Raw genomic sequence first — 26,874 nt, 5'->3', positions numbered from 1 at the left:
GTTGTTGTTGTTGTTGTTTGGGGGGGGGGGTATTGGGGGAGAAGGAAAAGGTCACTTGGAAGACACTGGCAAAAAAAAAGTCTTCCCAACCTGAGTAAGCTTTGGACTACAGCCCCTCATCCCACACCATCCTGAGTCCCTGCTGATTCTGAGCCAGTGCCCTGCTGCAAGGCAGCATGGGAGCAGGAGCAGCCCAAGCACGAAGCCAGGGAACCTCTTGCGCTGCCCTGCAGAAAGTGCCCCAGGACCTTGGGAGAAACCATGTCTCCTGCGCTAGGGCCCACGTGAGTTGCTGGAGCACTAAACTGAAACGTGCACTGTTATCATTCCCATCGAAACAGTTTGACCAAAGCAGTTAAGGTCTAGGACAGGAGCAGGACTTCAGATGGGTGATAAGATGGCCCTCACAATGCTTCTGTGCAGCCTCCTGGGTTTCATTAATAACCATGTTTTCCCGGGTATTATTTGTACTGGACTTTAAGTCCAGCATGGTAGGAGGTACTTGACTTCCCAGGGTTGGCCTGATGGCTTAACCACATTGCCCCTGGGAGAAGATGCTTTCTAAACAACTAAAACTGGGAATATGGCTTTTTATTTTTTTTAATAGATTGGGGGGTGGCTATATTATTAGAGATGACTGCTTATTTAAGGTGCTTAATTTAAAACCATTGTCCCATATGACCATTTAGAATACACAATCCTGAAAGTCGGTGGCATCCGCTACCTTGCTGCTATCTCGTGTTCACTTACTGATTCATTTGTTGACCTAACAGAGAATTATCTTTGAGTATTTGTTGTTTTAGGCTGCGTGCTGTAAGTTTGCCTCAAACATTAAATTTTTCACTCTTAGGCACTCCTTTGTTGAAGCCTTAGGATGTGGGCATGTAAATTAAGAAGCAAAGTTTTATAGGAAAACGGTTAAAAGTGCAGGCTGTGAAATCAGGTTACTGGGCTTGGAGTTCACATTTCACTGGCTGAGTGACCTTGGGCATGTCACTTCTCTGTACTTTAGCGGGGCCGTCTGTAAAGTGGCGGGAATATCAGTAACTCTGTCAAAGAGTTTTTGTGAGGACTAAGTACTATGAAAAAACTAAAAACAGTGAAAATACTGACCAGCGTATCGTAAATTTCAACAAATACGGACTCAATACAATGTATTTGTGGAAGAAGCAGACACAGACATCGGAGCAACTACAGATTCTTCTGTCGAATAAAATCACTTGAGACCTGCTCTTATGATGTGCATTCCTGTTGCAGTTCAGTCATAATTATATAACCATATGCAGATATGTACTAGCAAAGGAAAAATTAAAAATGAAGCAATTTTGATAGGCCAGGTTTTATTGACTAAATGTATCATGACTTGGTTGTTTAAATGTGTCTGGTTACCCAGAACAAGAGACTGATGATATGTCTGCCAAGGTAAGAAGATAAAAGTTTCTCTTCAGGGCTGGTCTCCCCTCAGCACCCTGCATACCCAGGTATTTTTCAGGGAGAGTTACCTGATTCTGGATTTTTTTCCCAGAAAAAAAAAAAAATTATCTAAGTCTTTCATCCCCGTGGCTGCCCTCCTGAACATCCATTGTCCCCTGCTACCTTTTCCACCCAGAGGCCTGATTTTAACCAGGACAACTGTTAAAAGACTCTAGTTCCTGCAAACAAGCAAAGGAGAAAAAAAAGAGAGAGAGACAGAGAGAGAAATAGAGGCGGGGGGGAGCAAATCAGGAAACAGACTCTTAACTATATAGAGCAGACTGATGGTTACCAGAGGGGAGGTGGGGGGGGGGGGGGAAACAGGTGAAAAAAGGTAGTACACTTATCATGACGAGCACTGAATAATATATGGGGTTGCTGAACCGCTATATTATACACCTGAAACTAGTATAACTCTGTATGTGAGCTATACTGGAATTAAAACTCAAAATAATATTAAAAAAATAAAAAAGACTACAGTTCCCAGCTATGTTTGCTGCCAAAATCAGCCAATGAGGGACAAGGATAAAGCACCAGGTGAAGCTTAGTGGACCCCACAGGGCTAGGAAGCCCAAGGCGGCAAGGCTGTGGCCTCTTTTGCCCCTGCCTCCTCCTGCTTCCTGGAATGAGCACACAAGGGCTGGTGCTGCACTGGGCCATCCTGCGATCCTGAAACCATCCTCGGGTTGGAAGCCGTTGGAAGCCTCAGGACTGAGGGTGAGGACTATGGCATCATCCTATCGTACAGGCCGGGACAACTGGCCAACACATAAACAGTTAGTCTGTTCATGCCACATGCTGGGGAGGGGAAGGTGTCTCCATGACTCAATGCTGGACACAATTCCCTAAAGACAAAACGTCTAAGGAATGTCTGCATAACCTCAGAGAGAAATACAAAGAAGGATCCCAACCAACAGCTCTGAAGCCGGACTGTTAGTAGGCTGGAAAGAACTCAGAGATAACACAAGATGAATTAAAAGTCAGAGACTGCCACGGCCCAAAGCTATCCAGGAGGCGGCCTTTCAATCAAATTATAATATATGAGGGCTTATAACTATCAGGATTTTCAAAGCACACGTCTATAAAAGAAAGCCTTATCTCTGACAACAAATCAAACTTTGCCCCAAAGTCAGTCTTTCAAAAATGTGCCAAATGATGACGAATAATGCTGTAGGTGATGTGCACTCGATGTTATTTGCATGAGAACTATGTACTCGATAAAAACTGTGCAGTTGTGTCTCATAAATGACTATTCATGTAAGATCTCCTCACCAGAATGGCTCGTTTTGAGTGAAATTCACAAAGAAATCACTATTCTAAAAAAAAAAAAAAAAGAAAGAAAAGAAAAAAAAAGAAATCATTGTTCTAATAATCGATTATACTTCAAACAGCTAAGTAATTCCAACGAGCCTTTCCAGTTGCTTTTACTGACATTTCTGCTTATTAATAACTATCATTAGTGCTAAATCAAACACTATCTATTTAGTTAATCCACTTCCCACTGACTGTCATAATTTTTGGCCTGTTAACATAGAAAAATGCTCCCTTATCTAGAAGCATGGAATGTGTTTTTGCTAAAGTTAAAAAAAAAAAAAAGCAAGCAAGCAAGCAAAAAACTTCAGAATTTCCTCAATAGTATCTCTTTGTAAGAAAATAAGCAGCTTTGTCTAAGACTGTGGGAAGGCAGAGACATTGCTCAGCATGAAAGGTAACAGATTAGTGATGCTGATAGCTGGAATCCTCCACTTATCCTTGGCAAGGAAAATGACAGCATAAGCTTCCCAAACCAGGTCCCTGGGTGTCTGTGCTGGAAATGAGAAACATTCCATTTCTCACCTCTCGCGTGACCTGGGAGTGTGTCACACACGCCCTGGAGAGCAGATGTGCCCCACCCTGCGCATCTAAGAGCCTTCCACGTGGAACTGTTTTGAGGCTATTCGTGGGCTCGGGATTCTGCAGGAGTTCAGGGGTCTGAATCACAATTAAAGGTCGAGCTCCGAGGGCCACACTGCTCTAGGTTTGCATCGTTTGTCACATACAGGAACTTTGTCACACCCAGGAACTGAAGGACGCTGTAACGAGAGAAATGGAGGCAGGCTACCAAAATCTTAGGAAATCTAACAACCGGCCCTAGAACTAGAGCCGTGGGTAGCAGGACTTAAAACATGACTTGAAAACTGTCCAAGTTTTAAGATCTTAACTCATTTAAAAACCATTTTTCTAAAAACAATTCTAATTTGAAGAATAGAAAGAAAGTAAGTGAATAAAAAACTGTGGGTCCTGGGGCTCCTGGTTAGGCATCTGCCTTGGGCTCAGGCCACGATCCCCATAATACGGGACTGGGCTGCATCACGGGCTCCCTGCTTCTCCCCCACTCCACCCTCCCCCCAGCTCAGTACACTGGCTATTTACTCTCTTTTTCAAATAAATAAATAAAATCTTAAAAAAAAAAAAAAAAGAAGAAGCAGGGGAAGTCTGGGTGCCTCAGTGGTTGAGCACCTGCCTTCAGCCCAGGGCATGATCCTGGGGTCCCAGGATCGAGTCCTGCATCGGGCTCCCTGCATGGAGCCTGTTTCTCCTTCCAACTATGTCTCTGCCTCTCTCTCTCTCTCTCTCTCTCTCTGTCTCTCATGAATAAATAAATAAAATCCTTAGAAAAAACAAAACAAAACAAAAAACAAACCAATAAGTACTAGAAAAGCAGCTGCAGCCATTGAGAATTTCATGGAAAAAAAAAAGGTTCATATCACAGTTGATGGCATCCTGGCCCGCTCACAGGGGATTCTTTACAAAAGTCAGGAGGGTTCTGTGCAGGAACTAGAATGTGAACTCTTCAAGATGATACACGTTGTCTCACAAGTTATGCCTTCTAGTTAGTTCGTCTCCTAAGTCATTAGGGGGAAACAAGATAGTCCTGTGCCAACCCGTCCCCGAGAGCCACCCCGAATGTGTACCTGTAGACTTACATGTACGTCTTCCCATCTGCCCAAGTTTTAACATCACATGGGAGAGGGCGTCAGCAAAACAATAAACAGTAACAATAAAACCCTTGGGAACGTTTATTCGCATTCGGAGCCCTACAAGATCAAAGGTTCAAAACTGGGTGTTCGGGGTAAAATTTGCAAATACCACTTTGTCAGGGTTACCAGCAAAACTGGCTGGAAAGACAGGATGAAAAGACTATGCCAGCAACACAGGCGCCTGCCACGCTGAAAATACCCTCTGCTAACAACGGAGAACCTCTGACAATCTAACTATGAAGACCCTCGGGACCGCTTTAGAATGTCACCCTGTCCCTGTGTGACAAAGTAGGGCCCTGAGTTTCCTTATTGGCTTTACGTTCTCCAGCTGTTAATTTGCCCGGATGTTTACATATTTGTAGATCTTCTAATAGCTGAGTTCATTTAATCTGCCAGGTCTTCAGAGGCACCTTAAATGTGTTCACTCAGGGCCCTTGATCCCCTCTGCCTCTCTGCGGCGGAATCTGATCTCTGATGTGTCCATGACAAATCTGGTTGGCTGGGCTATAAATACACACAAACGTGTGGAATAGTGAAATGACCCCTTAATCATCTTAAACATAACTGCCTACTTTGCTAGGAAAACAAGCGACTGAAGTTTTCAAAGTAAAAGAATTTCGCTAGATTTTTGGAAAATAGTAAATATAAAGGTTATACATCTATCTCCCTTCCTCCTGCACCTGATAAATGAATGGACACTCGAAAAAGAAAAATTCAGTAAGCGGTAGGCTTTTTGTGTTGATCATACGGTGAAAGTATACTTTTTCTGACAGCCTAAATAACTTGACATCACAAGAAAATACATTTGGTAAGGCTTCCTTTAACTCCCTAGATCTGAGTTCAGCGATTATTACTGAAGAAAATGGGTAACTTGCCAATTAACTGTTACTTGAATCATATCTTAAATATACTACTCTAATGGCAGCTTGCAGTGTTGACTTTTTTTTTTCTCTCTCTCTCTCTTTGGTATCCCTTTCACAAGCCATAAAAAAAAAAAAAAAATCCTCTCAAGCCTAAAATTATCTACCTTTTCAAATGTTCACAGTTTCTGAAGTAACTAAAACCCTGAAAAATATAGTGTGTAAGTGGTCTAATTCTCAATCTCAACAAATCCTCAGACTGGCATAAATTGAGACTGCAAGTACAAAAGCAAAAATTAGGTGAGAACAACAAAGTGTTTGCAAATCGTGTTTAATTTATAAACTAACACACGTTATCACAGCTTCTGCTCTCTCTTCCTGGCATCACTGTATCTCCAACATACCTAATATATACACAGATTCCTGATTATCGTGTACTCTCATTGCACTTAGCAACACATCTATCTCGATACAGAATTCTATGTTTTCACATAGTAAATTTAATCTCCGTTAATTATTTAAAGACTTTGAAATCACGGACCTGCAACCAAAAAAAAAGAAAAAAAAAAAAAAGAAAAAACCTCTCAGCTAATTTTCCTCCTATTACCTTTAGCCATTGGCCAATTGGTTTCTTTTACGCAGATACTTTTCTTGAACTGTTCGACTTCTGTTTTTAATGAAACGAATTCTCCTCTTCGAAGTAGAAGTCTGCTATGAACGTAAGTCACCTGGGAGCCTGGCCAAAGTCTGCAATAGCACAGCTGAAGGGTACGGCCATTTCACAGGGTCCTCTCACAGAGTATTTGGTTTGCTTTCCTAACTTGCTAAAAATAGTAGATTACACAGGCCACCTCCATCTCACGGCTCAAGAACTCACAAAAGGCTGGACTATGGATTGTGGAAACACATACAACACATTCAATTCAAGAAGTCAGGATATTACAAGTTTTCTAGATTCCTTCCGTTTACTCTCCAAAACAATACAAATGATCTGGTGGTTATTGGCATGGAAACCTCATAATGCTCCCAAATTTCAGAACTTCAAGCATGAGTCACAGAGTTACCTTAACTGTTTTAAAATATGTTTTTGATCTGTTGTGGCCACAAAACCGAATACAGGAAGACAACTATAAAAGCCGTATTAAGAATCACACAACGTGTTAGTTATAAATATGGATCTAGGAAAGGTGGTTTTTGAGACATGAGAACTTAATTACATATTCCAAGTTTGTTGCGTGAATTCTCAATATACTTATTTCACTAACATTTTAGGAGCTATTGTTCTGGGTATGAACCTCCACCACAAATAAATTCGTGTCTGGGTTTTGTTTTGGTTCCCCCCCCCTTCTTATTCCAATCAAAATATTTTACCAAGTTTCAGACACCATAAATTAGATTTCAGTTTCTCTTAGAAAGACAAAGAAGAAGGACAAAGTTTGCATTGATTAGCTGCTATAATGAGTTCACTTCATAAGTAAATTTAAATCTTGAAATTACTCGTTATTAAAAAAAAAAAAAGTCCTTGATGTGGCAGTTCAATCTTGTTAACCACACAGCATGTCATTAAGCAATGCTGCTGTTTTACTCAAAGGGAGACTGTTCTGCGTCCACAAGTGAGCAGCCACTAAAAAAATATTTTGAGATGGAAAAATAGCAACTGAATTTTAACGTTTCACAATGTTTCCAAATGCTGTGGAGGCAGGTCTTCTGTGAAACCACTCAATGTCACAGCCAAGTTTAATGTCCTTCATTTTGTAGCTACGAGGGCACCATCAACTGTCTGTAGGATTAAAAATTAGATTTACCAGTAATTGGGTCAAAACAGGGTTACTTATGGACACAGCTGGTTACCGACAAGTGTAATTAGCCACTTGCCCCTCATTTTATGGGTCCCCATCTCTAATTACACCTAAATTCAGCCAGCAGGCATTTAGGAATACACATTCACAAAGGTACAACCACCGTGCCCTTCATCGACGCCTTTCAAAGGAGAGCAAGAGAAAGGCCCGGTGGTAATTTATAACTTTTGCCTTATTGATCTTTAGGACTATGACGTTCAGAATAATCTAACACTGTAAGACAGCCTTGTTTTTGGGAACACCTCCCTGGATACCCTTCTCTAAAGATAATATCCTTGAGTCTTTGGCAAAAACTTTAGCAAAGTAGGCAGCCCAAGCTGAGCCAAGAAGCAATTAACTGAAACAGTCAACTCACATGTTAACTCCTAACACATCAGGGTGAGTTAGGAGTTAACGCAGGAGTTGACTATTTCAGCTAATTCACCCCATGTTATTAAGGAAAGCATTTTTGTTATAAAAGCACGTTGTTGTTGTTGTTGTTGTTGTTGTTGTTTTGCAAAAGCCAAGATGGATCTATGAAACTTTTACTTCTCTATGGATGTGAAATGATAGTCACCCTACCCCCCCTCACAGGTTCAAAGAGTGGCACATTAGTATTCAAAGGCAATTCGATTAAACTGTGTAAGTGAAAGTACCCGGGAATCTTCACATTTCTAGCCTTCACCTCGCCTGTCAGAATAAAGACACACATGCTATCCTTTAAAAGGCGCATTTTCAAACCTGATACCTGAAATACAAACCAGTGACATTTTTGAATGTCAAGACAGATGAAAGTGGATCTTTCGGTATCGTAGTGCCCAACCAAAAAGCTAACTTTTAACACTTCTGGCTGAGACTGTTACAAATTTCAAAATAATCAGTATGTAACAAAATAAACTAGGTTATTTCACAGTACAAGTTTAGAAGCTAAAAAAAAATTTTTTTTAAAAAATCCAAATAATAGTACTTAAAAGTTCCTACTTCTTTCTAAAACTCAACATTCAGCCAAGTTGAATGCCTCACTTAGGGTACGGGAGCAGCAGGAGACCCTTACTTCTCTATTTTCCACAAAAAGCATCGCTTCCAGCCTTAAAGGCATATGCTTCCACAATAAAAAGGAAAGCCACAGTGTCAAAATGTTGATATAAAAAAAGTCTATCCAAGTTTAGCTGCCTAGAAATCTCTTCTTTTACAACGGTGCAGCACTTTTACAAGCAAGGAAAAACATACCATCTTCATTCAGCTATTGCCATGGCCTTGGATAATCTAGGCATTTGCTCCCACACCTAGGTATCTACATCTCCTGTTCCTATAGACAGACACTGACACTGCTATCGCTAAGTAAAAAGTGGCCTGACGCTTTCTGTTTCAGGAAAAAAAAAAAAAAAATCATTGCATCAAAGGACGGATGAAGTTATTCATAACAAACCAAGTTCGGCCAGACTTGCTTCTACTGCTTCTCAGTAAAGTCCCCCACCCCAAAACCAGCAGTAAGAATACACTGTGTAACTAAACTATTCCCAAAGCAACCCAGAGCCCCAAACTCCACGGACTCTGTGTCACAATCCCCTTCATTCAATCATTGCATATCCTTAAAATAATATAATATTTACTCACTTTCAATGAATCAAAGCAGGCGATTACTCGTCCATTTTCAACTTGGCAGCTTTTCGAAGGATGTGCAAATTTACATTCCGTGTCTGGCCGTGAGCAAGTCCCCCTTTGGAACTCTCTACATACTTCCAGTGTTAGCCATTTTGTGTCCCGAATCGGTGTGACACTAACAGCCATGTTTATAGATTTTACAGGTAGTTAAATTTTTCAGTGAAACCAACCAACCCAACCCCCCCACAAAAAAAAAAAAAAACAAAAACAGCAACCAAAAAAAAAAAAATAAAATAAAAAGCTGAACTGATAAAACTGTAAAATGATGATGAAAATGTCCCCTCCAAAATACTTTTTTTTTCCCCCACTCCCTGCTTTAAAAGTACATGGAAAATTGTGTTGTCAATATCAAGGAAAAGCTCTCCCACTAGAAATTCACAGCATGAAACTGTTAATTCAAAGAGGTTTTGGTTTTTAGAGAAATACCAGAATCGTAAGTAGATGAACGTTTAAAAGTAGGGCCTCGAATCAGCCTTGTGCTCTCAGTAACCCCTTCCCAGTGCCAATTGGGAGCCCAAAATGCAAGCATGAAAACGTGGCCGACCCTTTGACACCGAATTTCCAAGCTGCTCTCAGCAAAGTTGTCTGAAAGGGGAATCTCCTCACAGCTGAATTTGCAATGGAGTTTGGTGGTGCAATCGGTATTGATTAGTTTGGCATAGACAGATGCAGCAGTTTAGAGCAAATCGAGAAAATGATTTTTTTTTTTTTCCTCCTTGATTTCCTGGCAGAAGAGATCTTACTTTTTCAGCAAACTTTTCTTTTAACACTAAAGCAGCCTAGGGCAATGCCAGATACTTAGAGCTTTTGTCTTGATTATAAGTAGAAATGGGGGTGTCTGGGCTAGAGGTGGAGGGTGGATGTGCTGTCGTCACAGTCTAGCTGGCAGCAAGCAAGGCAAAAGCAGAGACTGCTCTAGAAGCGGGTCCAAGCAGCAGAGACGTCAGGAAAGGCACTTCTTAGTACCAACCTGTAGAAAAAAGAGATAGGTTAAGATTTACTAAGTAGCACTTCACTGATGTCCTACAGTATCACAACCTTGCCATGTGCTAGCAGCCTAAGTAATATTCAAGCCAGCTTCTCGCTTTCTGTCTGTCTGTCTCTGTCTCTCACTCCTTCCCCTTCCGTCTCTCTCTTACACACACACACACACACACACACACACACACACACAATACTTACAGTGAGGCATATTGCAGCCAGCCATCGTAGATTTATTAAAAAAAGGGGCCGTTTCCCCTTGTGAAGCAATGCATGATAGAGAGATAACCAATCACAGATAGTGTTGCAGCAATATTCTGGGCAGAAAGCCAATAGTGTGGGTTGTCTTATGAAAGGTCGCGCCTGTCAGACGTTCATTACTATGCTATAAGCACAGAAAATGTCCATCAGATGTGACTTATTCCACTGCAAGAGGACGAGCATGTGGGTTTTGAATTTACCCAACATGCAGTGAGTGGACTAAACCATGTTAGCTCCCCCAACCGCCTCCAGGGCAGGTCCGAGCCTTCCAGGTCCTTCCCCGGGCGCTGCAAAGCCAGGCCTGGGGGCGATCGCAGCTGCCTTCCGAGCTGCCTCTGCCTCGGGCTCTGCGCAGGGACAGGCCCCCCGCCGCCGGCCCCCGCCGGCCTGACACGTGAAAAGAAAAAAAAGGAAGGGGTGTTTACGAATGGTACGTTCTCCTGACCTATCCAATTCACTTCCTTCCAGAGCCCAGGTCCTGCCCCTCCTCTGCCAGCCGCTCTCCTACTGTAAAACTATTCCATTCAGCCGGCAGACACTTTGTCAATATATCACGGGCAGGCGAGAGGCGAACAAAAGCATCCTTTATTGGCACATTTTTTTCAGCAGAAGCTGAGGTCATGGGGGGAAAATAAGGAGCGCAGTGTTGTCAGCGGCTCGGGCCAATCTGAAGTCGACCTCCAGGGAGAAAGTGATCCCATCGCAGAGACCTTAAACATCCAGTGAGCACTGCGATGGGGGCAGCGCCCCGGAGGCTGGGGGGGTGGTGGGGGGCCCTGTCCCCGCGCCACCCCTCACCTCGGCACCAACTACCTGATGATGCCAGCGCACGTCTGCTTTCCGCCACTTACTTTCTCTTTCGGATCAGGATTGGGAAAACTCTCGCAAGAGGCTTAGCAGCTGCAGAAGCCAAAGCCCACGGTCTAGCTGTTTGCGTGCTGAGGGTCAGCAGCAAGGGAAGGGGCTGCAGTGGCTCCCCAGGTCTTGCACCGGCACGAGAGAAGAGTGTTCGAGCCCACCCACTTCTCCGGAGGCCAAATATGGTCAGTTGGCATAGGGTACAAGTGGAACCATACTCGGGAAACGGGCTAGCATAGCCGAGGATGTGAATACGTAAATGCAGAACCTAAACAGACCTATCTCTGGCTGTCCAGCAGAGTTCCTACAAACTTCTTTTAGGGTTCATGCTGGGGATCCCTGGGTGGCGCAGCAGTTTAGCGCCTGCCTTTGGCCCAGGGCGCGATCCTGGAGACCCGGGATCGAATCCCACATCGGGCTCCCGGTGCATGGAGCCTGCTTCTCCCTCTGTCTGTGTCTCTGCCTCTCTCTCTCTCTCTGTGACTATAATACATAAAAAAAAAAAAATTTAGGGTTCATGCTGGTGTCCCCAATATTGTTATCATTATTATTTTTTTAACTAGCAGTTACCAGGTTGGGGAAACCCTGCAGTAAGACTATGACTTTTGAGAAAGGTTCAAAAGAACCATCTGTTTGTTTGTTTGTTTGTTTTCAAAAAGCTTTCTGGCCCTAACTCCTGGTTATATAAAGACAAAGTCGAGTCGGTCATGAACTCGAAGAGTCATTCACCTTCCTACCATAAATCCCCGCTTTGTATTCAGGACCTCTCAGCTGCTCCAGGCCTTCAGCCCGTACCCATCCGTGGCCAACAACCTCTTCCGTCTTTCTCCCTACAATCTTCAAGCGCCTCACCTGCAACCATTCACCTCCTTGGGAAGCCGGCTAAGAGGTCACCTCCTCCAGGAAGCCCCCAAGACGTCTCCTTCCCCACCTCCACCCACCCATTTATTGACACTGTCTTTTCTGAATTATCTTTGCACCCCTACCCGGTGTATTACTCACCTATACGCGTGACCCGCTAAATTATATGCTCCCCCAAACAGAAATAACGTCGCTCATCTCAGACCCCCAGTGCCTAGCACAGTGATGGAGAATATATGGAGCTCCCTAGCTCTGGTTAAAGTTAAGTGATTGATTACTACATCTGGCCTGGAATTACCCCCAGGGCACGCAAGTACACAAACACACGTGCAACACATGAACGCACACACGCATCCATCATCGCCTCTATAAATCACCGTATTCCAGGGTCACTCAGGGGCCCTCCCGCTGCCCAGGAGTCCTCCCCCACCCCAGATTCCTGGACAGCTCCCTCGGACATGCCACATAACCGCCTTTCCAAAGCTTCCAACACTTTCGAGCCTCTATCCCCCCATTTTCCCCTCACTAGTAGCACACGACGATCTCACCTGTCACAAATATTCCACAGTCAGAAGAGAAGCCCTCAGTCATGAAGTCCCTCTCACTCACTGTCCAGCCACCTGTCTTTAAACCCTCCTTCTGCATCTTTCACTGTGGTCTTCCAGTTCGGCCTTCCCTTGCACACCGCGTTAAGCTTCCAACTTCACTCGCTCCTTCTCGAAACATCTTTCCCTTACACTCCCTGCATCTGTGAAAGCCCGGCCTTGCCTACATTCTTGCTCTTAGGCGTCAACAAGACTGAGGGGGCTCCGCACTAGAGGGGGTGGCCTGGCGGGAGAAAGGGGACCCTGCCTGGCTATGCGTCCTCCTCTCCCTAAGCCTCTTAATCTGACGTTCCCAAATGTCTAAAGGGTCATCCATACCTCGGGCTGGTTTTCTGCTTCTTCGGCTGTGGATCTGTATCAGTGTGGCCTCCACACTCATCACTTTACGGCTCAGCCGTGGCCCTCGATGCTCCAATTCAAGCCACATCCAAAGACTATGCTCATCCTTATCTCTGACCTCTAACAGCAGCTACAGCTCCTTCTTTCTGGAACCTTTCCTCTTGTCTTCAACTGACACATTCTAACCTTTTGGTTCTTCCCACAGCTGCTCCTCTGGTACCCTCCCTCATAGAGAGGAGCTGCGCAGAGCGGGGAAGATTCTTGGCATCTACCGTGTTGTCCTAGGCTCCTGGGACTTGTGACACGCCACCCCTCTGCCTGGTGTGACACACTTCCTCACCCCTTCAGCTTGGTAAATCCCTTCTCCTTGTTTAAGTCGCTATCCAAATACCACCTTCTCTCTAGGCCTGGGCCAACTGTGCTAAACATTATTCCATCTCAGAATATCCTCAGCACTTTATAGCTCTTGGAACTCTTGCCTCCGAGGTAATAAACTCCCTGACAACAGGGCCTATCGCCATTTTTTTGATCCCAGTTCCTAAAACATAACAGATGTTTTTAAAATGTCTGATAAATGAATGGATTTTATTCAAACTCCCAGGAATAAGCATATATATATGTATCCCCAACAGCAGGGAAATAGTTCATCAAGATCTATGGGGGGGGCACAGGGGGTCACACAACAGGAGAAAGGAAAATGGTACCATTAGAAATCTCTTCATTGGTCAGTGGTTATGTCTAAATATAACCACAAAATCAATTTCTAGGTTCTTCGTCCTTTCTGCCATGTTTCCAGGCTTAATCTCACTCAAGCACAAAATATACTTCAATGAGTGAAATGCTTGCAAATAGGCATTTTGGACATTTTCATTTTTCTGTAGCCAAGATAGTCTATTCACTTCAAAAACTGTTCACTGAAAAAATTATGGGTATACCGTTTAATTGTAAATTATATAGGCAGAGATGATAATCAAAATGCTTCTCATTATCTAGGCATAGAGGACTGAGCAATCAAAATGGACAAAATCTTAACACATTATTCCCGCAGCTGCACCTGGCAACGTGTGCTCCAGTCCTTGATATAGGCCCCTGGGAGTAACGAACTGAAGTTATATCTAAATTGCTGATATCAGATTTTTATCATTAAGATAGAGAAGTTGCTTAAAAGTGTGTGGGTAATGTCCACATCGTGAGAATTCTTATAAACATAGTTGCCCTAAAAATGTGTTGTTTATAAGCAATCATCGAAGGGACTATTTCTACAATAAAGATATTTAATGACCGCTAAGTTGCTTCCGAAGTAAATTTCTAACCTGTATTTCAACACAGTATAATAAAACTCCTTGCACCAAAAAAAAAAAAAAAAAAGTTGGAGAACTTAATAGTTTTTTGCAGTAGGAATCAGACTTTCTAAAGCTTATGTAACGACAAGCCCTCTCGTACCTATTGATCAAATTCCAAACACTAACCTACAGAAGCTCACATCATGTGACATGTTCTACCAATAACCATGTTCCGCCCTAAGAACCAAGCTCCAATTTCCCCTCGAGTGATCTCAGAAATCATATATATTTTCTTCCTTAATATATGTAGGGGGAAATCAAAAGGAAAAGAAGAAAATATAAAGCTGGAAGAAAGGAAGCTAAGAAAAGAATCAAAACCAAAGCAAAACAGCATGGGAAATTACTAATTCGGAGTCTCACGGCAATTGATAGACACATTAGCATCAAAACTGACATTGGATGGCTTCGTATAAATATCTATTTAAGGGTAACATATATACTGCAATAGAGGATCAACAGGTGCTTACAAGGTAGGAGGCAGAAATTCTGTTTTGGAGAACTGGATGGCCTCTAAAAGCAAAGGTTAAGTGTCTTCGTCATCTAAATGTCATAATCATTTCAGGTCTTCTGAACCAAATAAAGGCAGGTTGGTCCTACTGCATCCCAGGGCAGTTAGCTGGGAATTTTGGGGACTTTTTTCACAAGCTTTTGATTTTGAAATAGCTTACATATTGAGGAAGTTAACAGAGTAATTGTATGAGGTTGCTTTTTTTAATCTAACTGGAAAAGAAAGCCAACTTCACCACGGAATGTTTAAAGGTGACGAGAAGCCCCTTGCCTCAAACCGTAACTTTTCCCCCAGGCTCACTGATGCCAACAAGTCCATCAGCAATGCATTACTTGAGTGAATTAACTCATAGTACAATTTTGCCCTGAGCTCACCCCAAATATTAACAGAGATCTCAGTATACAAACCAGCTAAGCATTTCTGGAAGCTGTACGGCCATTTCCCTACTCATTAAGGTACTAAATAGAGTAACAAGGCCGTTAGTTATACATGGGGAAAACTGTGGTCTGAACGGGTTAATGCAGCCTTCAGCAGTATTCGACTCCATATAACAAAAAGCTGAGATCAGTGTTTCTCAGCAAAGGGTAAGCACACTACTGGTAGCACCCATGACAATTTTAAGTGATGCAGAAACAATATAATTTTAATAGATGCATCAGAATACACAAAGTAGCTCACCAAGCCTGTGATCACATGGCTATCATACCTGAGAAAAAAAGCTAACCTTTGCTAAAAGTAATTTAGAAAAATAAGATTAATATGATAAAAAAAAAAACCTAAGTAAAAATATTGGCAAAATCATGAAAGAGATATGCAAATAAGTGAAGTTTTAGGAACACTGATGAGAAAAAGAGATAACTTTCAACCACACACGCCGATTGTCAATGTGGCCCGCCAGGCTGACACACAGCACTGTGTTCGGGTGACAATCTGCTGCCAAGAAAAGGAAAATTTACTAACTCAAATAAGTCATCTACGGTCTGTCAAAGCATTCCTTTACAATTTAGGCTCAATTCCCTAATCATCAAGTGGTCCCTTACTAGAAGGATAACGAAGGAGAGTTGGCTGGCCGACCCGCTACTGCCAAAGATTAGAATTCCAAAAGCAACTCTCCAAACTGGGCTCAATAGAAAATGACTATTGGTCCCTTCCGTATTTATATTTAAGACAAAATAAAACAGGAAGCCTCTATGCAATGATTAAAAAGTGAATTTTGAACTGATTCCTGTATTCAGGCAAACTAAAAAAAAAAAAAACAATTAAAAGTCTTCAGATCATTAGAAAATAAATATCGCGGTGGCAGGCTGTACACTTTGGTATACTGGGTCACTAGCTTTGTACCTAATTAGGTCTTCATCTGGTCCCCACTGCCAAGGTAACTTCCAGCCAGTCTCAAAAGGTATCCAATCTTCTGTTCCTCCTCCCGACATCAGCCCAGACTTGCCAGACCTTTATCTTGGTTTATTTTTCTTCAAAGCACTTGTATTTGGTGCAATATTAGGTACCTATCTTACTATCTGCATATCGTCTACTTTTGCCATTAAATATGTAAGCTCCATGAGAGCAAGCAGTTACCAAGCCAGTTCTCCACTAAACCACTAGCACCCAGTGTCTGATCCAGAGAAAGCCCGCAATCTGTTTGTGGCATGACTAAATATTTCTTAGGATACCTGCATACTAGCTTACAAGGGTTTTCCATAACTTACAGTGCCTGTTTGGTGCACGGGCAATGCCACCTTTATATGTGAATAAAACCAGCATCAAATTCCTTGGAAAGAGAGCATAAGGCAGTGACGTTAACACAGAACCGTACTTATATACCTCCTCAGCTATGAAGTTGATGGAAGATGTTCTTACCACACAGGATAATCTGAAACAGGTACATGTGGCTTTGCAAATTTAAAACAGCTAAATAAGTATCTGTGGAGTTCTGACAGATTCAGTCTTCAATTCTGGCAAAAGAAGGGGAAATTTGCATTTTTTTCCCTGATAATATTCAAACAGGCAGCCTTTTAACATTCCCGTCTATTCTACAAAAAAGTAAAATGGCATAATGGCACAAATGCCACTTCATCGTGCTTCAGGGATTTTTACACAAAGAAGTCATCTTGTTAACCTCAGGGAGTCATTTCTGATCGGTCCGTATCATGTAATATTTCAAAATAATCAATAGCTGAGAAATCAGAACACAAACCACAACAAAATTAGCAATGTTATGTGCTCAAAAGCTAAAATGGTAGAGGGGGAAAAGAAAAAAAAAAAAAAAACAAACCTCACCATCCTGGAAATTTTCAGGGAAGAAAATTGTACGTTGACCCAACTGGAATCTACCAATGTGAAATCAGCATGACAGAACTGTGAAGCCAAAACACTGGAATTGTCATTCCCAATGCAGTGCCAAAGTATACACTTTGATTCTAACATTCACTCAAAGGAGTTGCATTTTTCTTTGGCAAAGTAACTGGAGGCCAAGATCTTAGTTTTAAATTTTTCACATTTCTATCTTTTGAATAACATCACCTAGCTTCTCACAAAGTTGATGGCACCTCAGCCCAAAACATGCTTCAATGTGACCTTCACTGCATCAGAAATGTCAGCAAATTCATCTATGCTTCCCTAATGTTGTTATTGCCCAACTCAAAAAGAACTATGAAGGTGATTAATGAGAAAGCCGAGGAGATATCCCCATGGTGCCCTGTGCATCAGTGAAATCTGCTGCATGTGTTCTCTTCATGCCACCGCCCCCAACTTTGCTCCCAGGGCAGAAATCACGCTCCCAACTGGTGGTCATTAAGGCCTTCTTTACAATTAACCTGTGCCTGGTTCGTGAGCGGGCCCAATTAATTGAGTTAAATTACAAAATCAATCTGAGAAGAAATGACAAACACTATAGATGTGTCTATACACACACACACAACATGAAGAGTGCATGTGAGCGAGAAAGCACACCAGAAATAAGGTATATCTATCAGAACCAGATTTAATCATAGTTGTCACACTTTCCAGAATCGCTAAAATCTTAATGTGGCAATAACCATCAATACTACCAAGTATAGCTGAGTACAAAAGCTTCATCGTGGGCACCTGGGTGGCTTAGTAGTTGCACGTCTGCCTTCGGCTAAGGTTGTGATCCCAGGGTCCCGGGATCGAGTCCCACATCGGGTTCCCCGCAGGGAGCCTGCTTCTCCCTCTGCCTATGTCTCTGCCTCTGTGTGTCTCTCGTGAATAAATAAAATCTTTAAAAAAAAGAAAGAAAAGAAAAGAAAAGAAAAGAAAAGAAAAGAAAAGAAAAGAAAAGAAAAGAAAAGAAAAGAAAAGAAAAGAAAAGAAAAGAAAAAAGAAAGAAAAGAAAAGAAAAGAAAAGAAAAGAAAAGAAAAGAAAAGAAAAGAAAAGAAAAGCTTCATCCTAACAGATGAATCCTGAATTTCCAGACAGGGCTGATTGAAAAATCTGACACAGTGACCTCAATCTGGGAAATTTCAGACTTATTTCTCTTGAAGATTGCCCAAAACATGTGTTGCTTGATTACTAATCATTATGAGGAAATTATTAAATGTATGCTTACAGTCAGATAAAGAGATGTAAAATAATTATTCTTCAGAATATAATGATTAAAACCAATTATAAATATAGTGTGACATTACATGAATGTATCCAATTTAATGAATTAGTGGACTTCTTCTCATGACACAACACAGTATATAAACATCTCCGTTCCATCTCATCAGCAAAAATCATTTTACATCATTTTACAAATGCATCTCTTACTGCAAGCTTTACAAATACTCAAGCCACAAAGGTTGACTATTATCATCCTATGCATATTTCTACTGATGTATAGATTTGACCTTAAAAATTACCTTTTTCACAAATAATCTCAAGCATACTCTTACTAATACACCAACGTTAAACGAATTCATTCCTGATAACGATAAAGTATCAGAGTCTGTTTAACTTGAGCTTTTAAAAAAATTTACATACACTGACATATAAATAAGAATTATATTTTGCCTAATTAACAGTGACCAAGACCCTGTTGTTGTTCCCTAATTTAAATGAGGAAGGAATATATGCACCCAAACAAGGACATGCACTGACAACGCATATTGTCACTTCAGTGTAGTGTAAGTATCCTCTGGAGAAGATTCCACATAACTCGTATACTTAACTAGGTCTGAGATGTGCACAACAACAAATTACTCTCATATTATTGTAACTGCTATATCACAACCCAGACCTACAGATGGAATTTTGCAGAGGCCTAGAGTTTCAAAAGCTGGTCCATAGTTCTTTAAAAGAGATGGGTAACTGGGAGGCATATTTTGCTCATGCCTATCTCAGTATTTCTCATAAGGCTTAATATTTTTTTTTAATTTAAATCCAGTTGACACACGATGTTACATTAGTCTCAAAATTGCAGCCTAGTGAAACCACAAGTTTATAGACTGTGCTATGTATGCTCACCAAAGTGTAGCTCCCATCTGTCGCCATACAATGCCATTATAATATCCCTAGGCTGTGCCTTGCATTCCCATGAAATTATTCATTCCTTAACTGGAAACCTCTATTTCCCATGTTGCCTATCCTCTGATCCCCACCCCTCCGGCAACCATTAGTTTGTTCTCTGCTTATAGGTCTGATTCTGCTTTTTGTTTGTTTAGTCATTTGTTTTTTTTTAGATTCCACATATGAGTGAAATCATATGGTATTTGTCATTCTCAGGCTGACTTATCTCACTTAGCATAAAAACCTCCCTCTAGGTCCATACATGTTGCTGCAGATGGCAAAGTCTTACCATTTTTATGGATGTCAAATATTCCTCCGTGTGTGCATGTGTATAAATCTACAAATTTATTAAAAAAGAGAAACACACTGAAATCTACAAGTCTGAAAACATAAGTAGCTGGAAAGATCATTTGTCTCCATGATACCTGCTTTTTAAGCTACATGGACACTGTCTACTACACTCTATGTCCCTCTGCGTCCTTGATTTTCTAACATACTTAAGAACCGAAATCTCATTATAAATCCACCAAACAACAATGCAGATCTAGAATCTCCGAGTCACTGGTTCACAGGAACTTTTCTGCAGACGTACGTGAAAATGTCATGTCTTCATGGAACTCACATTTAGAAAGAGATGTCAAATTAAATAAAAACCTATCGAGTGGAGTAATTAGGATTATGAAAATAAAGGATTCTCAGAACTGTAAAGGCCCGGGAGCACATTAAAATTCAAACCAAATATTGTTTATTTAAATCTTAAGCCTCTTTTCCTCCTCCATACATAGACTTCCACACTTCCAGTGACTACAACAATTATTTCAAAGTCAGTTAACGATTTGAACTCTTAATTATGGTTCTGCTTTCTTTGGTGTCCTGAGAAGTATGGTATCAATTATAAGGTTAGTCTCTATGTAGAGACTCCTAAATAATGGAAGGCATAGTAAAGTATAAGTTAAAATGGTGAACAAAAATCTCTAGCAAGTAATTTACGTGAATCACATACATCAGTTTGACATCTTTTCTTCCTTTCATCACTTTTAGACATTGCTAAATGAGTGCATTTTCACTTGCAATAGATTTAAACCATACAGAAGGGTTTTAACAAAGTTCATCTGAATCCTCCACCCCATCCATACCACTCCACCGCCAAATCAGAGCCCCATCATCTCAAAGTACCCCCAGCTATTATTATTATGATATATCTAGTCCTTTATCTATGATTCACATACACACATCTACACATACACATTCACATAGTTTATCATTCTTACAGAAATGATGTAAATATACTATAAGCATATTGTTTTAAGGCTTGATTTCTACAATATGTGATAATAACCTTTCTTTGTCAGTATACATAGGTCAACGTACTTTCCAACAACTATGTATTATTCCATTTTATGTCCAATTCTTTAAGAGCAGTCACCTAGGTTAATGCTAATTTTTCACAAGCAATGCCACAATGTATAAAACTACTCTCACATTTTGAGTGTTTTGTCTTTTAAGATTTTATTTACTAATTCATGAGAAACACAGAAAGGCAGAGGGAAAGGCAGGGAGAGGAGCAGGCTCCCTGTGGAGAGCCTGATGTGAGACTCGATCCCAGGACCCCAGGATCATGACCTGAGCCAAAGGCAGATGCTCAACCCCTGAGCCACCCAGGTGCCCCTATTTTGAGTGGTTTTAATAACATACTTAGAACATGATGCATATATTAACTGTGAAAAACAAACTTCCTGCCAGAAAACATTTACCAATATATACTTTGACCAACAATGAACATTGCTTTTCTACATTGCTAAATCTATTCTAGTCCTTTAAGGTAAACAATCTCTATATCTAGATTGCAAATATCTAAAAAAAAAAAAAAAAGCTGTAAATTTCTATTGTGGGACTAGGCCAAAGGCATGATAATGTCTATCCTCCTACAAGCAGACCTTAAAGCCTTGTCTTTGTATTTTGCAAAATATTTTCTACCATTAGCCCTCCGATGGCAGCTAATCAATGGAAACATTTGTAGAATCAGTTTTTTCAACTCCCATTGTTTCAGAATAAACCATCTCACTGTAAAAAAATAAAAATTAGAATGTTTATATTTTGTAATTATTTGCTAAAGACCAAGGACTGGGAGTCTGAATGAATGTTTGGGTTGACAGAGGATCAAAATGGACAATATACAGCTTACTATTCTTTTCTTATTAATAAAAACAAGATGAGTAGTTAACAGAGTCTGCAGGGCATGTTATATTTGGAAAATCACTGACAGCACGATGTCATATGATTAAGGGAATGCTTTTTTTACACATTATTTCTACAAATGTCAGAAAATATCCTGCTCCCCTCCTCCCCCCGTTTTTAGACTAGAATTGACTAAAGGAAATGGTTTCTGACAACTGCTATAAATAATGCAAAGCATTATCAAACTAGCTAAGACACAACAGAACTCTGTGAACTCATGTAGCCCTACATACATTTTCTCATGTGGCCATTTCCCCCAAGGTTGGGACTCCCCATGTAGTCATTTCTGACCCTGGAGTAGAGTGCTCCCCTGAAGCGCCATACCCAACCAATTAAAACAAACAGGGTAAGTATGTATTCTTGTAGGATTTTGCCGATAGACATATGTCCCATTAGAAAATAAAACATCCTGGGGTGCCTGGGTAGCTCAAGATGGTTAAGCACCTGCCTTCGGGCTCAGGTCATGATCTCAGGGTCCTGGGTTCGAGCCTCGCATCAGGCACCCTTGCACAGTGGGGACCCTGCCACTCCCCCTGCTTGTGCTCACTCACTTGATCTCTCTCTCTCTCTCTCTCTGTGTGTCTCAAATAAATAAATCAAATCTTGTTTAAAAATGTTTTTTAAAAAAAGAAAACATTCTCCCCTCACTTTGCCCTCCTCAAACTCATCCTCCACTATTAAATAACAGCTCACAGAGCAAAGAAATACCAATATAAGATGCTACACTGGCAAAATGTGGGCATTTTCAATGTTTTTTTTTTCTTTTTTCACAATGTGATTTTTACCGTGTTGTCAAGTGTAAATAACGTCTTGCTTCTCACATGAGATCAAAGATTTTATTCTCAGGATTCAGTACTTTCCAAAAGAGTTTATGTACTGAACAAACTAATACAGCCACTGAGGTTTGGTTCCTTTGCTAAACAGAAAAAGCAAATCCCTTTCTTAATTTTAATTGCCCATAAGGTTCTGTGCATTCCAAAAGCAAGTGGAAATCCAAAGAGCCGACTACACACTCCCTTCTAATGAGACAGTGATTAAAGTTCTACGTGTTTCCATCAGCATCATATGCACTTAAAAAGCAATGACCAGCTTTCCATGGCAAATCACAATGCAGTGATAGCTGCTAATAAACCGAAACAACTGCCAACAGTTTCTTAACAGCAACCCTTTGTGTTCTGGGATCTGATGCTCCAGAAAGAGGCTTGGACTCTCTGAATCAGTCACCTGGGGATGACTGTTAAAAATATACATTCCTGAGACCTACCGTCAACCGAGGATAAAGACCAGGAATCTGCATATTTTTTAAAGATTTATTTATTTGAGAGAGAGAACAATGAGCACAGGGGAGAGGAAGAAGCAGGCTCTCCACTGAGCAGGGAGCCCGATGGGCAACTGGGATCATGACCCCAGCTAAAGGTAGACGCTCAACCAACTGAGCCACCCAGGCACCCCAAGAATCTACACTTTAACTCAACTCCTCCAGGTTATTCTTAATCTCATTAAACCTTGGCAATTACAATCAACTGAAGCTAAACTACTACTTCCACCAAAGATGTTTCCTATATACCTACCCAATAGTTTCCTAAAACTCAGAGTATCTGTCCTGAAAAGATGGGATTGTTTGAGATTTGGTAACAAGCTTTATGGTTATATTCCATCAACTACTTTAGAAAGTTGACCCACCTGCAAAATATTATACAAAATTCCGTTATGTTCATTTTTCAAAATATTATTTTAAACATTTATTATTTAAAATAATACTTAAATTTTATTTTTTTAAATTTTTTATTGGAGTTCAATTTGCCAACATATAGCATAACACCCAAGGCTCATCCCATCAAGTGCCCCCTTAATACTTAAATTTTAAATATTTTTTAAATTTTAAATGCCTAAGCTATTTAGGCATCCATACATGTTCCTTCACATCACTCTAAGATACTCCTCACCATATCCTACTACTCATCATGTCTCAAACCACTTGTATTTTAATCCTTTTCAATAGTTACTCCAAGTTAGCATGCAAAGCTACTTAGCTTATAAAAAATATATTTCCCTTGTATATCTGAAGGAATACATAGGATAAACTTAAAGAGCAATCATGTAGCAATCTTAAAACTTCATATAGTTCTATCATTTAAATGTCAAATAAGCCATCGCATAAACACACACACACTAAATTCTCTAAAGACAATGCTATTTGGATTCCTTATTTCTAACAGAATTATAATAGTACAGCTGTTGTGTAAAAAGATGAAAAAACAAGCATCTGTCAATCGCAGCAACATAAGATCAACTGTTAGTAGTAATGATAAATGTGAAATAAGGATTAATTTATGAATGCATGTGTAGACATTTATGCATGCTTGTGTGTACATGCGTGTATCTCCAAAGAATAAGAAAAAAGGAAAAACTTTTATGAGGGAATTAGTCAAATCATGTTCTTTGTATATAACAACTAGCTCTTCATTTAGTTAAATTCAATTAATTAACATACAGTGTATTATTAGTTTCAGAGGAAGAGGTCAGTGATTCACCAGTTGTATGTAACACCCAGTGCTCTTCACACCACGTGCCCTCCTTAATGCCCGTCACCCCGTTACCCCGTCCCCCAGCCTCTCGCCTCCAGCGACCCTCAGTATGTTCTCTATGACGAAGAGTCTCTTATGGTTCGTCTCCCTCTCTGATTTCATCTCATTTTTCCCTCCCTTCTTCCCCTATGCTCCTCTGTGTTGTTGACTAAATTCCATGTATGAGTAAAATCATGTTGTCTTTATGATTGACTTATTTCCTAGGTCTTCACTTAAATTGAGGTAAAAACTTTGTGTTAAAGTTAATAGAGGGAAAGAGAAATTACTTAATCTTCTTGCAATAAGAGCCACTTTATTTTGGATAAAACTACAAGCTATGCTCCTTTATTAAGTAGTATAGCCTTGAAGAGACGAACTTTTGAGAAGTTGGCTTATGCCACATTTCTTTTTTATTTATATATAAAACCTGCATGTGTTCATCTGAGTCTTTAATAGCAAGTTTCTACTGGAAGACCCAAGTAGAAAAATTAATCCCCCCCCAGAACTCATACATTCTATGATAGTACAGTACAGCAAATAATATTTTATATTTTGGCAGATAATTTATTTTCATCTGATTCTTGCCATTTGATCCTCACAACTGAGACGGTTATATTATCTTGCCCATTTTTAAAAGGACTTTTTAAATTCATTTATTCATGAGACACACACACACACAGAGGCAGAAACATAGGCAAAGAGAGAAGCAGGCTCCCTGCAGGGAGCCCGATGCAGGACTCGATCCCAGGACCCCAGGATCATGCCCTGAGCCGAAGGCAGACGCTCAACTGCTGAGCCACTCAGGCGCCCCTATCTTGCCCATTTGTGAACAAATAAATTGAGGCTTGTACAGTTTGACTGACTCACCAAAGTCCCCCCTAAGCTAATTAATTGGAAGGATCAAGCCCCCAAATCAGGTTGCTATTGTCCTATGTCCACAGGGCAGGCACCAGACACTAATAATGTACACTTAGGGGTGTGAAAATTACACACGCGCCTATCAGCTTCTTCTTACGACCGTTAATCAATTTTCATCTAGTAACTAATACATGACAGGGCTGTCAATACTCAGTAACTGATTTAAAGATTGACTGTTGAGGAAGAGGTCTCTGAACTTATTTTTATTTGCCCTCTGAGCAAGAAGAGCCTACATCTTCTTCAGAGCTTTCATTACAGGCACTTAAAATGTATCAGCAGAAACCTTCCCTGTAAGTAGAATGACATGCTTCTCTAAAAGTATAAAACTGAGTATGTGCTAAGCAAGTCTGCATGTAGGAAGGCTGATCTGTATCAACCACTAAAACAGTGTTTGAAAAGCAGTGAAGGAGATAGAATAACTCGAAAACACTTCTAAGCCATGTAGAGTCAGACAGCTCTTTTGACAGCCGCTAAAACCATAGAAAAGTATACTAGAGAGAAAGCACTGAGGGTGTGAAGTGGCATAAATGGCTTTTTTTTCCCCCTTTTACATGTGACAGGCCTGTTCTGTAGTTCTGTACTATATTAGTTTCTTTATGGCACCGAGAAATGGTAAATATTAAGTTGCTTTCTAACATGAAGGCTCAAAGTCAAAACAATTAAAACATTGCTTATGTATACTTTTATTCATTTATTTATTTAGTTCTCTTTTTTTCCTTCTCTGCTATCCTGGAGAAAGAAATGTTCTCCTAAAAGAAATCCAGAGACACCCAACACATACAATAACCTGATTAAATGGGTAAATACAGTCGTGAAAAATAAACAGTACACAGATAAAATTATTATCTATGCCTTGATTGGGTAAAGCCATTCCTTGATGACCCTTTATACCTAACCTAGACAGAGAAGGAATACGTGGATCCCGCTGTGGGGATCTTACTGCTTTAACGGGGAACATAGAGCAAACACACAAATAACCGAACATTGAAAAAGGAAGTGAGAAGTACACAGTAGAGATAACAATAAGGCCTGGTGAGTTAAAGGGGAGATAGGTCAGGGGTGGTTTCCTGATAGATAAGATGGGGATATTGGGGGGCACAGAATGTGAGCCCTGGGGGACTGGCAGGAAAGAAGGCTGCCCTGGGAGCCTGGAACAAATCAGTAAGCGCCTTGAAGGCCAGGCTGCAGAATTTGGCCCTCACTTCTTAATTAACTGGAATTAACCCATCCCAAGGCTTTTTTCCCCAAGGACAGAGTCCAAATATTTAACTAAATACCCTAAGGGCTAAGAATAAGACTGTACCTGGGAGAGGAAGAGACCCTTGTTAATAAAGTCAGGAATTTTTTTCTACTTCGGAAAGCTTCTGCTTTGGTTGTCAGAAAGCTCAGAGAGAAATTGAGGGCTCGATCTCATCTCAAGGCCTTGTTTCAACTCTTTTCCCCCTAATTGATCTGTTATGTCTCTTTTTCCACCGTCCTATTTCACGTGCACTTCACTGGTGTAAGCCGACTCCCATCGGTTTTGACGGAGCATACGTCAGACCTACCCAGGAGCAAAGCAACGTCTGGCACCAGGTAAGGTGGGAGATGCACCACTTAAAAGTTTCAGAAGAGGAAAGAGAGGTTAGAATTCACCTTCAAGGAAAGCGCAGTCCTCTCAACATAGGAAAGGTGGTCACACTGGATTAGGATACCTGGTCCCCGCAGCTGACAATTGCCCTAAAAATCTACAACTGCTGGGTTCAGCGGCCTACTTTTTTTTTTTTTTGGCCTGGCTGTCCAGTTTGACCTTCCATGTGAATCAGTGTTCCTACCAGATGCCAAAATGACCTTCTAAAACTTACCAGGCTTCCAAGGCTACAGATATTTTCAGCTGTATCAGCCCTGGCTGTCACAGCATTCTGCATGATATTGAGTGGCAAAACCGGAGCCTCCTGTACCAGCCTGACCTTTTAAACTCACAATATTGTGCTGCCACTCAAAATTGAGTTTTCTCTCTCTGCGTTACTTTGCGATGCCCTTTCTCTTGCAT

General features: G+C 40.9%; 1 protein-coding gene across 22 annotated transcripts in view; it reads right to left on the bottom strand.

Annotated features, from left to right (window-relative positions):
- Positions 1-26,874, bottom strand: part of MBNL1 (muscleblind like splicing regulator 1) — a 204,352-nt gene that overhangs the window by 136,162 nt on the left and 41,316 nt on the right. For 8 of the 22 annotated variants that reach the window (XM_041733862.1, XM_041733859.1, XM_041733867.1 and 5 more), the window contains exon 2: positions 8,809-9,826. The exons of 11 other annotated variants lie outside the window; for them this stretch is intronic. In XM_041733862.1, the coding sequence (XP_041589796.1) occupies positions 8,809-8,982 (174 nt within the window). In that variant the 5' untranslated portion in view covers positions 8,983-9,826. Of the gene's footprint in view, positions 1-5,960; positions 6,786-8,808; positions 9,827-10,038; positions 10,795-10,949; positions 11,093-26,874 lie in introns of those variants that run through there. 3 more of the 22 variants (XM_041733864.1, XM_041733860.1, XM_041733881.1) reach the window with 3 other exon arrangements.

Source organism: Vulpes lagopus, chromosome 19 (genome assembly GCF_018345385.1).
Source record: "Vulpes lagopus strain Blue_001 chromosome 19, ASM1834538v1, whole genome shotgun sequence".
NCBI lineage: Eukaryota > Metazoa > Chordata > Mammalia > Carnivora > Canidae > Vulpes > Vulpes lagopus.
This window is presented reverse-complemented; position numbering and strand designations above follow the sequence as displayed.